The sequence below is a fragment of the Geotrypetes seraphini genome, chromosome 1 (genome assembly GCF_902459505.1).
Source record: "Geotrypetes seraphini chromosome 1, aGeoSer1.1, whole genome shotgun sequence".
In the NCBI taxonomy this organism is placed as follows: Eukaryota; Metazoa; Chordata; class Amphibia; order Gymnophiona; family Dermophiidae; genus Geotrypetes; species Geotrypetes seraphini.
In genome coordinates this window covers 324,763,118-324,779,048 of record NC_047084.1, presented here as the reverse complement: position 1 = coordinate 324,779,048, position 15,931 = coordinate 324,763,118, and the positions used below count along the sequence as shown (strand labels likewise).

The 15,931-nt window shown below is 44.4% G+C and overlaps 1 protein-coding gene across 5 annotated transcripts in view; it reads left to right on the top strand.

Annotated features, from left to right (window-relative positions):
* Positions 1 to 15,931, top strand: part of RAP1GDS1 (Rap1 GTPase-GDP dissociation stimulator 1) — a 286,317-nt gene that overhangs the window by 127,954 nt on the left and 142,432 nt on the right. For all 5 annotated transcript variants that reach the window (XM_033957405.1, XM_033957396.1, XM_033957423.1 and 2 more), the window contains one exon: positions 8,538 to 8,672. In XM_033957405.1, the coding sequence (XP_033813296.1) occupies positions 8,538 to 8,672 (135 nt within the window). The remainder of the gene's footprint in view (positions 1 to 8,537; positions 8,673 to 15,931) is intronic.

Genomic DNA, 15,931 nt, shown 5'->3' with positions numbered 1-15,931 from the left:
ATCTCATGCACCTGTGTGAGAAAGTCTCTACCCTGTCATGCATCTCTGCATGCCAGATGTTACATCACAGGCCATATTGATGTGGAGGAAGAAATCTTTTGTCTTACGGGTCCCACGGCGACAAGAGGGCATCCGCTAAAACTCAGGGGAGGAAGATTTCATGGGGACACCAGGAAGTATTTCTTCACCGAAAGGGTAATTGATCGATGGAATGGTCTTCCACGTCAGGTAGTCGAAGCAAGAACCATGCTCGACTTCAAGGGACGATGGGACAGACAGGTGGGGTCGCTCCAGAGGAATGCTTAAAAGATGGATTCCCGAAGGAGGGAGGGAGGAGGGAGGGTTCTTGAGTGAGCAGACTTGTTGGGCCGTCGGCCCTTTTCATACTCTATGTTTCTATGTTTCTTCTGGGTCATATGGCCTCCACAGTAAACATCACTCCATTCACATCTACACCTCAGAGTTCCACAATGGACTCTCCTCCCAACAGTCTCAAGCCATCTGCACAAATACAGGTGACCTCAGTACTTCATCACTCCCTCCAGTGGTGGATGTTTCTGTCTAATCTCTCCAGAGGCCTTCTCTTTCAGCCTCTTCCTCACCAGAAACTCCTTACAATAGACACTTCCATGCTAGGCTGGGGATCCCATTTTAACATCCTCCACACTCAAGGAATCTGGTATACTCATGAGAAAACTCTCCATATCAATGACCTGGAATTCTGAGCAATTCACATTGCCCTCCACACCTTTCAAGATTGATTGTATAATCCTCATTCAAACCGACAATCAAGTCATCATGTTATACATATACAAACAAGAAGGCACAGGCTCTTGCCCTCTCTGCCAAGAGGTGACAGAAATGTGGAATTGGGCGATAGCGCACAACATCCTTTTCAAAGTAGTCTATTTCAAAGAGAAACAAAACATCTTAAAAGACAAACTGAACAGACTCATTCAACCTCACAAGTGGTCTATCCATACATCTGTTTAGTGTCAGAGCTTCTCAGATTTGGGGGATCCCAAAATAGATCTTTTTTGCTTCCTCCTGGAACAACAAACCTCCACACTTCTGATCCAGACTCTATACTCTCAATTGTCTGGAGAAGTTCCTCTGTGCATTCCTTCCAATGCCTCTTGAGAAAACTCTACTCTTTGCCAAGACCAAGGCACCACAGTTCTCATCGCACCTCGTTGGCCATGTCAACCATGGTTCCCTCTCCTCCTCCAGCTCTGTGTTCGAGAACACATCTCACTTCAGTTGTTTCCAACACTACTCAGAGAACAAAGGCTTTCTCTTCATCCCAATCTGCTTTCATTAACACTCATAGCATGGTATGTTTCTCCAAGCGAGTAGATGCTTTCACCCTGTCTGCTCCACTGTCAGCTATTATTGAAGCTTCTAGAAATCCTTCCACACAGCAATGCTATAATTTCAAATGGACTTGCTTCACTGACTGGTGCAGTTTCCACTCTCTAGATCCAATTACTTATCCACTACCATTGGTTCTGGATTATCTTCGTCACCTTTCCAATTCTGGACTCAAAAATACTTGAGTGCATGTTCACCTCAGTACTATCAGTGCCTTTTATTCACTGTTAGATAAGAAACCATTATCTGTGCATCCTTTGGTTTCCAGATTCATGAAGGGCCTGTAACATACCAACCTTTCACTCAAGCTTCCTGTCATTTCCTGAAACCTCAATGTCATTCTTTCCATGTTGATGAAGTCCCCCTTTGAGCCTCTCTCCACTTCTTTGCTCAAACATCTTATGTGGAAAGTAGTCTTCCTCATCACGCTTATGTCTGCACACTGGCTCAGTGAACTTCAAGCTCTCATATCAGAACCACCTTATACAAGATTCTACCATGATAGGATTGTTCTCTGAACACATCCAAGGTTCTTCTTAAAAATTGTCTCCAAATTTCATCTCAACCAGTCCATAATTCTACCTGTCTTTTTGTTAAGGCCTCATTCTCACTCTGGTAAAGCAGAGCTCCATACTTCGGACTGTAAACATGCTCTTGCTTACTACTTAGATTGTTCCAAGCCTCACAGAGCATCTACTTAACTTTTTGTGTCCTTCAACTCTAACAGACTTGAAACTCCTATCACTAAAAGAATCATCTCCACTCGACTAGTGGACTTCATATCCTTTGTATAAGCTCAGACTGGACTGACACTTGAAGGCCATGTTACTGCTCACAAAGTGCGAGCCATGGCAACTTCAGTAGCCCATCTTCGCTCTACACCCATTGAGGATATTTGTAACGCAGCCACATGGTCCTCAATCCACCCCTTCACTTACCATTACTATTTAGAGAATCATTCTAGAAGGGATAGTAGGTTTGGGCAAGCAATTCTACAAATTTATTCTCTTCTTACACACCAACTTCCCTCCAGCCCTTTGGGCTTCACCAGGCTCATGTTTGTTACCTATCCTCTTTCTAGATGCAAGATCCTGGCAGATTGGGAGTATCATATGAGTATCATATGCCTGCTTGTCCTTAGAGAAAGTAAAGTTACTCACCTGTAGCATGTGTTCGAGGACAGCAGGCATATATTCTCACAATCCACCTACTTCCTCTAGTTGACTTCTTAACTATCTTGCTGAACTGTGGATCCTGCAAGCTGACCTCGGGCAGGAAGGCACCAGCACACGCAGTACTAGTGGTCTTTAAAATTTAAAGTGACAGTACACTTTTGACTGTTCGTACAAGGTTCCATTGATGATGTCACCAACATGTGAGAATATGTGCCTGCTGTCCTTGGAGAAGACTTACTACACTTGCAGGTAAGTAACTTTGCTATACAGAAAACTAAAACACTAAACAAATCTAGTCACAATAAATCAGAGAAAGAGAGATAGTGTGTGTGTGTGGTTAGGCCCTACCCGGTTCATCCCATAGGCCATTATTGAGATGGTTTGGGGACATCCACTGCTTATTCCTAGGATAATCCACATAAAATCTGTTTTACTACTTAGGATATAGCTTGGGACCTGGGTTGGCCACTGTTGGAAACAAGATTTTGATAATGTACCCCTGGAAGGAGAAGAGAAGGATACTTTACTCTCTCCTTCCTGCTTACTACCAGGAATGTCGAGGCTGCAGGAGGTAGGGATTAGAGAGTGACAATGGTAACAAATTTGCCCTGTCCCAGCAGAAACTCAATTTCCCTGTCCCTGTGAGTTTTGGTACTATCCATGGCGCCATTCCTGTAAGCTCTGCCTTAACCGCACAGGCTTTGAACACTTATGATTTTAAAGTGTTTGAGGCTTGTGCAGATGAGGATGGAACTTACAGGAATGGGGCAGAGACAGGAAAAGAACTCACAGGACAGGACAGGACAGGAAAATGAGTTCCCATGGAGACGGGGAAAAATTTGTCCCCATGTCATGCTCTAGTAGGGATGGGCCTAAGCCATCAAGGGTCACTTCATCTGGGGGAGCGGTGGGAGAGTTCATGTCTGGCTTGCCTTGGTGATCCCACTTCTGGACCACTAGGGTTTTGGCTATTGGTTCTGGATGGTTGGGCTCCACTGGACCACTATAGCCTTTTGTGAGGGAAGCCAAAAGGGGTCTACCGGACCACCAGGGATTTTTTTTATTTTTTAAGGGCATGAGGAGAGTCACCCAATGTTGATAGGAGGGAATTCGTGCCAGGACCAGATTTTTTTCTTGACATGCTGATTTTTTTTTAATGTCAACTTTACCATCAATGCCTGAGCCAATCAGCACTTAGGCACTGACAGGAACAGTAGTACAGAATAGCGATTAGCTAATTAATACTATGATTTTAATGTATTAATTTGTGAACTCCTTATTCTAAGCATGTTAGAATTTTGTTGCACAAGATTCACAGTATAGTTTGATTCTACCTTGAACCTTTGAGCATTGGCCCATTAGTTTGAAAATTTGTTTTAAAGGTTAGTGTACCAGCTGTGCTTTGGACTCTTAATGAGAAATTAGCGGGACATAAGCAAACAGATTAGATTAGATTGCATATCTATTTTAATCTTGGTTTAGATAGGCCTGTGACTCCTAATTTATAGATTCAGACTTCTGTATTTCTGGTTTTTGAGAAAAACTTTTCTAATTGCCTTAAATACAAAAATTCTGTGAGCTTGATGCAGATTGCCTAGTCCATAATAAAGCCAGCCTCTGTGGAGGAGAGTCTCAAAGGTGTAAAACTATGAGGACAAGTTAGGTTTAGGACCCACCTTTCTTCAATCTGAAATAACCCATGTGGTGTTCCCCAAGGTTCTCCACTTTCACCTACATTATTCAATGTTTATCTTTCATCACTGGGTTCATGTTTGAGTAACCTGGATGTAGAACTGTTTAGTTACGCTGACGACATTACTATTGTCATACCTTTTACTTCAGTCCTATCCCAGATTACCACCAAAGTTGAAATCGTAATGAGACAGATGGATGCAAAAATTTAAACTTAAACTAAACACCGGCAAAACAAAGTTTTTATGGCGACCACTAGTAATATTTCTTCTGAACCTTCTATTAGTATAAACTCAACTCAGTATATAATTCATCCAACGATTACAATTTTGGGAGTTATTTTAGACCAGCACCTTACAATGCACGCTCAGATAGATGCTGTAGTATGTAAATGCCACTTCACATTATGGAAATTGCGAACAATTAGATCTTATTTTGAATTTACTGCTTTTAGATTATTGGTTCAATTGTTACTACTGAGTCTTCTCGATTGCTGTAATATTATCTATCTGACAGTCACAAAGAAAGAATTAGCAAGACTTACAATAATACAGAATACTGCAGTCAGAATGATTTACGGCCTGAAGAAATTTGATCATGTTACATCCTTTTACTGTGAATTGCATTGGCTGCCAATGGAAGCCCGGGTGTTGTTCAAATTAGGCTGTTTCTGTTATAAGGCTGTTTATGGTACAGCCCCTTCTTACTTAGTCAATAGATTTACTTTAGCATCATATAGACACAGTAGAAGAACTCATCCTTTGTTTAATTTTCCATCTGTCCTGGGTTGTAGGAGTAAGAAATTTCTCAATCATACTTTGGTATCTCAGGCAGCTCTTCATGACAATGAATTCCGAATATTGTTGCTTACTACCCATTCTTATGGACCCTTCAGAAAACAATTAAAGACCTATCTTTTTTCTAAATATTTGACTGCTTAATTATCTTATTCTATGTAACATGTTTATTTTTATAACATTTTGTAAACCGCGGTGAACTTCTGGTTACGCGGTCAATTAGCACTATATTATGTTATGTTATTAAATGCAACTTTCCTGGCACATGTGAAAAATTGCAGGCAGACCTTAGGAGACTGGAAGACTGGGTATCCAAGTGGCAGATGAAATTTAATGTGGATAAATGCAAAGTGATCCACATTGGGAAGAATAACCCAAATCTCAGTTACCAGATACTAGGGTCCACCTTGGGGGGTTAACACTCAACAAAAAAATCTGGGTGTCATTGTAGACAATATGATGAAACCTTCCGCCCTATGTGCGGTGGTAGCCAAAAAAAACAAATAAGATGCTAGGAATTATTAAAAAGGGATGATTAACAAAGACTAAGAATGTTATAATGCCTCTGATTCGCTCCATGGTGCAACCTCACCTGGAGTATTGTGTTCAGTTCTGGTCTCCTTATCTCAAGAAAGATATAGTGACACTAGAAAAAGTTCAAAGAAGAGCAACCAAGATGATAAAGGGGATGGAACCCCTCTTGTATGAGGAAAGACTGAAAAGGTTAGGGCTCTTCAGCTTGGAAAAGAGATGGCTGAGGGGAGATATACGGTAATTGAAGTCTACAAAATCCTGAGTGGAGTAGAACGGATATAAGTGGATTGATTTTTCACTCCATCAAAAATTACAAAGACTAGGGGACACTGTGAAATTACAGGGAAATACTTTTAAGACCAATAGGAGGAAATATTTTTCACTCGGAGATTAGTTAAGTTCTGGAACACATTGCCAGAGGTTGTGGTCCTTGGTGTTTGAAAGGTTGGGGACCACTGCTTTACAGTATTTATACTGATATACATTGGACATTTTGGAGGACTTTTCCTATTATGTTGTAATACAGCAAATATTTTGTCTCATGTGGTCTGAGTCACTGGTATATAGTATTTCCCCATGTATAGGCTGCAGGAAATGCCGATTTAAGTTTTAAAACTCTTAGATAAGCCGCCCTATGTTACTATTTGCTGCTTATCTAAGAGTTTTAAAACTTAAATTGGCCTATACATCATCCCCCCCTTTAAATACCTCCCTCGCCGGTAATCCTGGACAGGCTGATGTATAGCCTGCCTCCTTCAAACACACTGGCTGTCTCCTCCAAACACGCTGTGCAGGGCAGTTCTCACAACAGCAACCAGTCAGGAAGGGCGCGGGGCAAGGCTTGAAATCGCAAACATCGTTCCTGCCCTGCACAGCGTGTTTGGAGTAGAGAGTTGTGCGGGGACAGAAATCCCACCCGTCCCCGCCAAAATTCCACCCATCCCCACCCGTCCCCATAAGGAATCCCTCTGTCCCCACCCGTCCCCGCGAGGAATCCCCTCCGTCCCCGCCCGTCCCTATAAACTTCAGAAATAGTTATTTTATTTAATTATGCTACTGAATTAAAGGCTCTGGTAGAGACCCATTTACAAATAAGCAAAGACACTTTATTAATTTGGAAATATTAATTGGGAAGAATACATACTTTGTAAATAGGTTTCTACCAGAGCCTCTAATGTCAATGTAAATATAAAATATAAATACTCAGCTGATGAGAACTCCCAAGCTGTCAGCTGAGGACTTCCTTTGCAGTTGGCTGGGAATCCCTTTTGCTAAATTTGGCAGGCAGCAGTAGCGTCCCTGAGTCACAGATGCTGGCACCTCAGTGGCTCATGGATGTTGCCAGCAACTGCTATGCTTGGTGGTGGGGAGTTCTGGCCGTCTCTAGAGGTGGTCCTCTGCTGGCGGTGCTTGGGGATCCCCACCAGTCACAGCAAGGGCCAGCAAGTACTTCAACACTGTAGAAATAAAACCAGAAATGCATACAAAGACATCTGCTACATACATTTCCCAAAGCAAACATATTTTAGTCAATAAATTCTGTTTTTTACCTTCGTTGTCTGGAGACTTATTTTTGCATAAAGTTGGTCCCAGTTTCTTTTTTTCTGCTTTCCCATCTTCTGTAAATCTTCTGTTGCTGTCCATTAGTTCCTCCTACCATGATCCAGCATTTATCCCTTTCTCATCTTTCGCCCCTGCCCACCAGCCCCATGCCCAACATTTCTCCTTCTATCACCCCTCTCCAGCACCAGGACACATCTCTCCCTCCATTCCCTTCACCACTATGTCCAACATTCCTCCCTCTTGCACCATTTCAATCTGTCCCACTCTTCCCTTTCCACCACAATATTTCTCCCTCATCTGTACCTCACTCCCTCCCTATGACCAAAAATTCAACTTTCTTCCATTCCCCGTGTACATAACCATCTCTTTCCTTCTCACTGATACACCCACGCCCAATTCTCCGTTTCTATTTCCTCCCCACCTCAGCATCTCTTTCCCTCCCTTCCTCTCTCCCAAGTTCATGCCTTCTGTGTCCAAAAATGCATTCCCTCCCCCACCTCAGCATCTCTTTCCCTCCCTTCCTCCATCCTCTCTCCCAAGTTCATGCCTTGTGTCCAAAAACGCACTCCCTTCCCCCTTTTGTATTCCGCGTTTACCTCCCATGTTCGACCTCCTTCTGTCCCTCATTTACCTCCCAAGTTCGACCCTTTCTGTGTCCTGTGTTTGTCTCCCACATTCGTGTCCAGCCCTCATCTGCCAGCAACTTTCTCATCCAAATGGAGCTCTGGGAGGTAGCTGGAGCCGCGAGGCTCGTCTTCTATTTCCTGCCTGCCCTGCAACAGTACACATAGCCGACCAGAAGTCTTCCCCGTTGTCAGCGCTGATGTCGGAGGGAGGGAGGGCTTTGCTTAAGCAGCTCCCTCCAATGTCAGCGCTGATATTGGGGAAGACTTCCGGTCGGCTATGTGTACTGCTGCAGGGTAGGTAGGAAAAGAAGATGAGCCTCGCGGCTCTAGTTGCATTGAACCCCGCGGGAGCCCGAGACCACAAAGGGCGTCCCCACGGGATCCCTGCGACCCGAGGGGGTGTTCCCATGGGATCCCCGCGACCCGAGGGAGAGTCCCCACGGGATCCCCACAACTCGAAGGGGGATCCCACGAGTCTCACGGAATTCCCGTCATCCCCGTCATCCCCATTCCCATACAGCTCTCTAGTTTGGAGGAGGCAGGCATGGCCGTCCAGGAGGATTACCGGTGAGGGAGGTATTTAAGGGAGGGGGAATGATATATTGCTCCATATATAGGCTTCCCCATTTAAGCAAGCAGTGCCCACTAGGCCAGTTTGCAAAATACATGTATAGGCTGCGGCCTTTACATGGGAAATACGGGAACTAATGCACATGCAGATTTCCCTTAAGGCAAAGAATCTGTTTTAAATTAATGCTAACAAAAATCATTTTATTTAGATGGAAACTGTATTCATATGGTAGATAATGGCATAGTTCAGAAACTTATGGATCTACTAGACAGACATGTCGATGATGGAAATGTAACTGTTCAACATGCAGCTCTGAGTGCTCTCCGAAATCTGGCTATTCCTGGTAAGACTATACTATTATTACTTTATAGATTATACCAAGATTTAAATCCATTATGTCTAGAGTAGGAATTTCATTGCTTTTTCTAAAATACCTTAAAATGTCATTGTTACTATGTTTGACTAAACGTGACTTATTTGCTATACCTTGTCATTCATTTATGAAAATGAAATTCAGAACATTTTTTATTTTCTCTGGAAGTCTTTGTAAGAAATACTTATAGCCTGTTTGTAGTTTTTATAGTGCCTAGCAAGTTTCCATGAAAAGCTTCCCCATTCCTGCTTACCATCATTAGTTTACAAGGGAATGAAAGCTGAAATACAGTCCGTCTATTTGCAGTCACCGGAAGGTTTGTTACATAGTATGGGATTCTGTCCCGAAATCTAGCCAAGGTTCACAGGATTGCCTTCAGAACCCAGTACTAATGTACCATGGAGTAGATCAGTAGTTATGGAACTCCCTCCAAGAAGATATCAGATTAGAGAGGGAGTTGGTGCACTTCAGGAAGCTGGTGAAGACATACTTAGATTGGCTTTTAACCCTTTCAGGACCATAAGGATCGTAGGCCAATTTTTGTGGTTTTGACGACATTTTTATGGTAAAAAGGGCTTGCAGATGCCAAAAAATTGATTTTTTTTGTGAAATATCATTATTTTTATTTTAAAAAATCACACTTCTGGCTTATGGACAGTGTGGCAAGTGAATCTTCTCGTCAATCTAGCAACGACGCTAATGAATGAATGTCGGAACCAGTTTGTTTACATAAAGGCAGTATCATATGGAATCCGTACATATCAAATTTAGAACTGTAGACTATCCCAATCAAAATTTATAGGATTTTAAAGTTATGGGACAAATATGTCCCTTGGTCCTGAAAGGGTTAAGCAGGTATAAAATGTGAGGTTGTATGGTCATATTTTGTGGCTTATGATCTGAAAGCTGAAGTTTTTGTGATGTTGGTGTGGGTAGTCTATTTTAGAGAATGACATGGGGGGAAAATTTGTCCCTGTCTCTGCCCCATCCCTGTGAGCTCAGTCCCTGTCCCCTCAAACTCGATCCCCGTCATCGCCCAGTACTCGCGAGCTCAGTCCCTCTCTCCACCCAGTCCCCGTGAGCTCAGTTCCTGCCCCGTGCCCGCAAACCTTCTGATCCCATCCGCACAAGCTTTGAATAGTTATGATTTTATATTGAACTTATTTTATTAAAGTATGAAAAGAAACAATGGTCTTTACATTTTATAAACACAAATAATACAGAGCAAGGATCAACAAAACCCCTATCTCACTTCCCTTTCACATATATCCCCTCCACTATCGAGAAAACTAAATAAGCCAAATTATTACAGAATGCTACACAGAAATATCATGCTAACAGAATACCGCAATCACATATGACAGGAATAGTGTTAGGGGAGTGCAACTAGGGCAACTGCCCCATAGTTAGAGAGAGCCCTAATTCAGCTGGAAGCTAAAGAAGCACAGCCTTGGCTTTGCGGTCCCCAGTTATGTTTAACATCAGCTCTAGCAGGATGCATGCCGTATTTTCACTCCATAAGATGTACCCTAGATTTAGAGAAGGAAAACAAGAAAAAAACCTCCTGAACTAAATTCTCCCTGCCAGGCTCTGAACCCGACCCCACACTTCTTGCAAGGCTCTGCACCCTGTCCCCCCTCTGGTGGTCTAGTGGTAGGCTGGGACAGGGCAAGCAGGCCTAGTGATAGGCAGGCAGGGCCCCCTGTACCCACCCCAAACTCCTGCGTAACTTATTTTAGTTCCTCTGGCGGTCCTGCCCTTTCCTCCAGCTGACTCCTGAAAAAGTGGCGCAAAAATGGCACTTATTCCCTCCAGCTAACTCCCGTCAGAGCGGTGCAAAGGCAGGCGCATGCTTTTCGCGTGCCTGCCTTGTCCTTCGCTACTCCGTGAATGGCTGCCATCAGTTCTCGCGAGAACTTCTCCATGTATCTCTACCTCACTTCTCTCTCTCTGTGCCCAACAATTTTCCTCTTTCTTCCTTTCTCCATGTGCACATCTCTTTCCCTCTCAGTTACACACATGCCCAACAATTCTCCCTTTCTATTACCTCCCTTGTGTTCCAAGTTCATGTCCCATCCCTTCCTTCTGTGTCCCAAGTTCTTGTCCCCCTCCCTGCCTTCCAGCCTTTGCCCCAAATTCATGCCCCTTCCCTATCCCAATGCGCTCCCTTCCCCCCTTTTCTCCCTTTGTCCCACGCTATTCCCTTTCTCCCTTACTTGTTTTCCTCAGGGCCGTCCACCTGGGCATGCCCCCTCCGCTGAAGCTGACATGAGGGCTTCCCTCTGATGTCAGAGCTGATGTCAGAGGGAAGCCTTTCTAGTCAGCTGGGGATCCCAGTTACCTTGACCGACCGCCTTCCAGCTTGGCTGCTCCTTCTTGTCTTCAGTGGCACTTGTTTTCCGGGACAGCATACAGTGGCTCTTACACGCTGCACGTGGCTGATCCGGAGCGGAGGTATGTCAGTCTCACAGTGGGAAAGTCAGCGGGGTTCTACTGCACAGGGGGATGGGAGGGAGAAATAGAAAGATGCTGCCCAAGGGGATGGATGAGAAGGGAGAAAAGATGTTGTATATAGTGGGGGGAGAAAAAGGAAAGCGGAAGAAATGGGGTGGATGAGAGGAAGGGAGAGATGATAGTTGTACATGAAAAAATAAGACTTCCCCAAAAATAAGCCCTAGTGCGTTTTTTTTGGACCCCAAATTAATATAAAACACTGTCTTATTTTTAGGGAAACACAGTAGCAAACATATCCAGTTACAATTTCTGCAGAAGTCTTTGCAGTTTCTCTGCTTCTTTTTCTTTTTTTTTTTTTTTGCTTAAAGTTCGTTTTCTCGGCAATGGCTTCAGTGTCTTGAGATCCCCTTCCCAGTGGTCCCCTGTCACAGGAAAGGACACAGTCCCATGGTGCTGGACTTCTGCTTCACAGAGAAACTCTGGTGGATCTGTGGAGCCAGCCTGCTGTGTGCCAGCATTTCTAGACTCAGAGTCCCTTTTTCCTGGGATTCTGCTTGCTGGTAATCTTATCACGGGTTTCAAACACAGGCTGTATGCGTCCCATCTGGGTTTCAAGGTGCAGGATGCCTTTCCCGCCCCCAACCACGTGGACAAGGATCCGTGGGAGTAGAGATCGTAGTTGGTGTCTGGCCGGCTGGTAGTCCGAAGACATTTGGCCGAAAGTTCCTGGACCCAGGAGCATGGTCCCTCTCACAGGAGGCATTCTGTCTGATCATAAAGAGCTGGGGTCAGCCTCAGAGGGACTCAAAGGCAAAGAACTCAAAGGCGGGGTGCTTTTTCGGTCAACGAACAGCAAGGAAGTTAGGGTTGGATGCCTTGGTTTGGCCCTGGTTGTATCATGAGCTCATATATGATGTTCCCTTCATGATCTCTAGTCAGTTGGGTCCTCCGCCGGATAGCAAAGCATCCTGGCCTGGTGATTCTAGTAGCTTCAGACTGGCCTTGGCTCCAATGGTATGCAGATCACGTCTGTCTTCCATGGGGTGAGAGACTCAGGCCCCCTCTTCATCAGTATCCTCTCAGTCAGGGGCCGGTGTCTATGGAAATCCCATGGAGCTTTGGTCTTCTGGCATGGCTCTTGAGTTTGGAGGAAGCATGGTTTTTCAGATGTAATTATCTTAATTTTTTTTTTTGTGCTTGATGACACCCTCTACTATGGTGTCTTATGCCAAAGCCTGGAAGGCTTTTCAATAGGGGTGTGCTAAGAATCACATGGAGCCTGAGAGGGCTCCCTTTTCGGTGGTCCTGGTTTTTCTTCAGGCGAGTCTAGAAACAGGTTTTAGCAGTGGCCTCCCTTACAGTTCAGGTTGAAGGACTTTCATGTTTTAGAGCACGCAGAGGTGCTAATCCGTTTACTGCTCATTCCACTATGTTCAGGTTTTTGGGAGGAGCACTTCGTTTTCAACCTCCCTTATGTTTTCTTTCCCTTCATGGAATCTTAACATTGTTCTGCAGGGCTTTGGAGAGACCCATTTGAGCCCCTGAAAGATGCTTCTCTTCTGGATCTGACAGTCAAGACTGTCTTTTTGGTTGCTGTTGTCTCGGCCTGACATTTTTTGGAGCTTCAGACTCTTTCGTACTGTACCTTCCTACCTTTCTACCAAAACTGCCTTCCAGGTCAAACAGGAAGTAAGTTTGTCTGGTTTTCTTTCTGCAGGCTCAGAGCAAAAGGATCGGATTTTGTGCAAGTTGGCTGTCGGGGGAATCTTGCTCCACTGTTTGGAGAGGACTAATGTTTTCCAGCTGTCTGATTGCCTATTTATCCTGACTGCTGCGCCTCGCCATGGTCTGCTAGTGGGCAAGGCTTTGATCGCTTGATGGATATGAATGGCTATTTTTGCAACTTCCATCGCCCACGGCAAGCAGCCACTGATTTCACTTAACGCCCACTCAACTGGAAGTGTGGCTACATTGTGGGAGGAGTCTAGCACGATTCATCCTGATGAACTTTGCAGAGCGGCTACTTGGTCCTCTCTTTATACTTTTAGCCGGTTTTTACCGAGTGAATGTGGCAGCTAGTTCTGATGCCACTTTTTGGGACGTCATTGTTGAGGGCAAGCTCTTCTGTCCCTCCCTAGATGTTACTATTGCTTTGGTACATCACCTAGCATATGGAATCCAGAAGGGATGTAACAGAATGGAAGATTAGATTTATACCTTCTGTAATCTTCTTTCTGTTAATTCCTGTAGGATTCCATATAGCCCACCCTCTCTATGTACACTCAGTTGTTTGGAAAAGCCTGCTTCTTTCTGCCTTGATGATTCTCCTTACAGGCTTGAATGCTTTTCAGCCAGTTAACAGATGTTGTAGGGAGTTTTCTGTGAATATGCAGTACCGAAGGCCTTTCTTGGGGTGCTCGTTGCCTATAGCAGGTTAGTTCTACATTGTTCTTCAATGTTTCTGAATTGCCTTTGTTCCTGTTTATCACTTGTTAATACTTTGTTCCTGTTTATCACTTGTTAATACTTTGTTCCTGTTTATCACTTGTTAATACTTATGTTTCTAGAGATCCTCCCCTGTACCCCCTTGTCATAGATTTGTCCAGATATGTTATTTGGCTTTGGAACTTGGCTTGATATGTTTGCTAGCTCTCAGGCTCAGACTCAGAAAAGTTTGTGGATTTCTGCAACTCCCGGATTGTGGGTTGGGATTGAACACCTAGCATATGGAATCCTACAGGAACTAACCAAAACTAACCAAAAGATTATCAAAAGTATAAACCTAATCTTCCATTAGTTTGGTTTTTGAAACCTCTCTTTCATGACTATTCATCATATATATATTGATATAAGAATATTATTTCTGTTTCCAGTCTGTTCTGTTTCTATTATTCTTTATAATTTCCCTTTTAGTGTGTGTATCTGATTAGGCAATAGTTTTTTTTTCTGTGCTTCTATAAACAAAACACACTCTCCCTTCCTAAATCTGTCTGCACAGCAATCAGAAAGAGCACTTTTTCCTATAGCATGCTTTGCATTCCTTTGTGTTCCCTCCAAGCAGCAGAGAAAATGTAGGATGTTGTGAAACCACCAGCTTTGTCAAAGAAAGCACATTGTGCTGTGAAGTTTTAACTCGTGTATCAGAGAAGCTGTTTGATTCATTCTTTTAATGCATGAGCATATATTACCTTTTTCTGTAATTTGTAGTTACAGATTGCAATACATATTATTCAGATTGTGGGATTTCTTTGCCTGTGTATCCCGGGCTAGAATAGATGTCTGTCTGTCTTTCTTTCTTTCTCTTTCCCTGCCCCTGTCTTTCTTCCTTTCTTTCTTTGTCTCTCTCCCTCCCGCTGTATATCTTTCTTTCTTTTTCTCTCCCTGCCCCGTCTATCTTTTTTTCTTTCTTTCTGTCTCTCTCTCTCTCTCTGCTGTGTCTTTTTTTCTTTCTTTCTTTTTCTCTCTCTCCCTGCCCCCTGTCTCTTTCTTCCTTTCTTTCTGTCTCTCTCCCTCCCGCTGTCTATCTTTCTTTCTATCTCTCTCCCTGCCCCACTCTATCTTTTTTTTCTTTTTTTCTGTCTCTCCCTGCCCCGTTTATCTTTTTCTTTCTTTCTTTCTTTCTGTCTCCCTGCCCCGTCTATCTTTTTTCTTATTCTCTCCCTGCCCCGTCTATTTTTTTTTTTTTATTTCTTTCTGTCTCTCTCTACCTGCCCCATCTATCTTTTTTTTTTTATTTCTGTCTCTCTCTCCCCGCCCCGTCTATCTTTTTTTTTCTTTCTTTCTGTCTCTCTCTCCCTGCCCTGTCTGTCTTTTTTTCTTTCTTTCTGTCTCTCTCTCCCTGCCCCGTCTATCTTTTTTTTCTTATTCTCTCCCTGCCCCGTCTATCTTTTTTTTCTTATTCTCTCCCTGCCCCGTCTATCTTTTTTTTCTTATTCTCTCCCTGCCCCACCTATCTTTTTTTTCTTATTTTTCTCTCTCCCTGCACCCTGTCTCTTTCTTTCTGTCTCTCTCCCTCCCGCTATCTTTCTTTCTTTCTTTCTCTCTCCCTGTACCCTGTCTCTTTCTTTCTGTGCCTCCCGCTTTCTGTCTTTCTTTCTTTCTTTCTCTCCCTGCCCAGACCCTCACTGATGCTGCCTTCCACCTGTGCCAGCTAAGGGATCCCTTTCCCCTTTCCTCAATCCAGCTGTGGCCAGCTGCCCGCACACACCTGCCCAGCTACACAACGGGCAAACGCATCCTGTCTCCCCTCCGGACCCCTCCCCTCCCCTCCTGTCACCCTTGGTGCTGGGTCACCGCCCGATGCTGCTCCACAGGAAGCTCGCAAATTGTTTGGCCATGGCAAGCCCCCATGCTTTCACTTTCTGTGGGAGGGCTCCTTTAGCCCTCGCTTGCCAAAGTGGTGGCGGCCCACCCCATCTGTGTACTCTCTCTCTCTCTCTTTCCTACCTGCGTATCTAGCTGGGGTCCACTCACATTCCCGCTGTCTTCTAACTCGTTCCCTGGACCCTCTTCTGCACTTCCCGGCCCTGCTCTTCCCGACCTCTTCTGCTCTTCCCGGACTGCTGCCTCATCTTCAGCGCTGCCAGGAAGCCTTGAGAAATCGCTGCAGAGCCGCAATTAAACTTCCTGCCTGCCCTGGGATCTCAACACCCCCCTCATGCTTCCATCCGGGGTGGTCCACCCTCTTCCTCCCACTTGGTAGACCCAGTCGTCACTGGATCCGGCTTCACAGCGTTGCCAAGGGAGGGCAATGGTGAAACCGCCTCAGGCAGAGT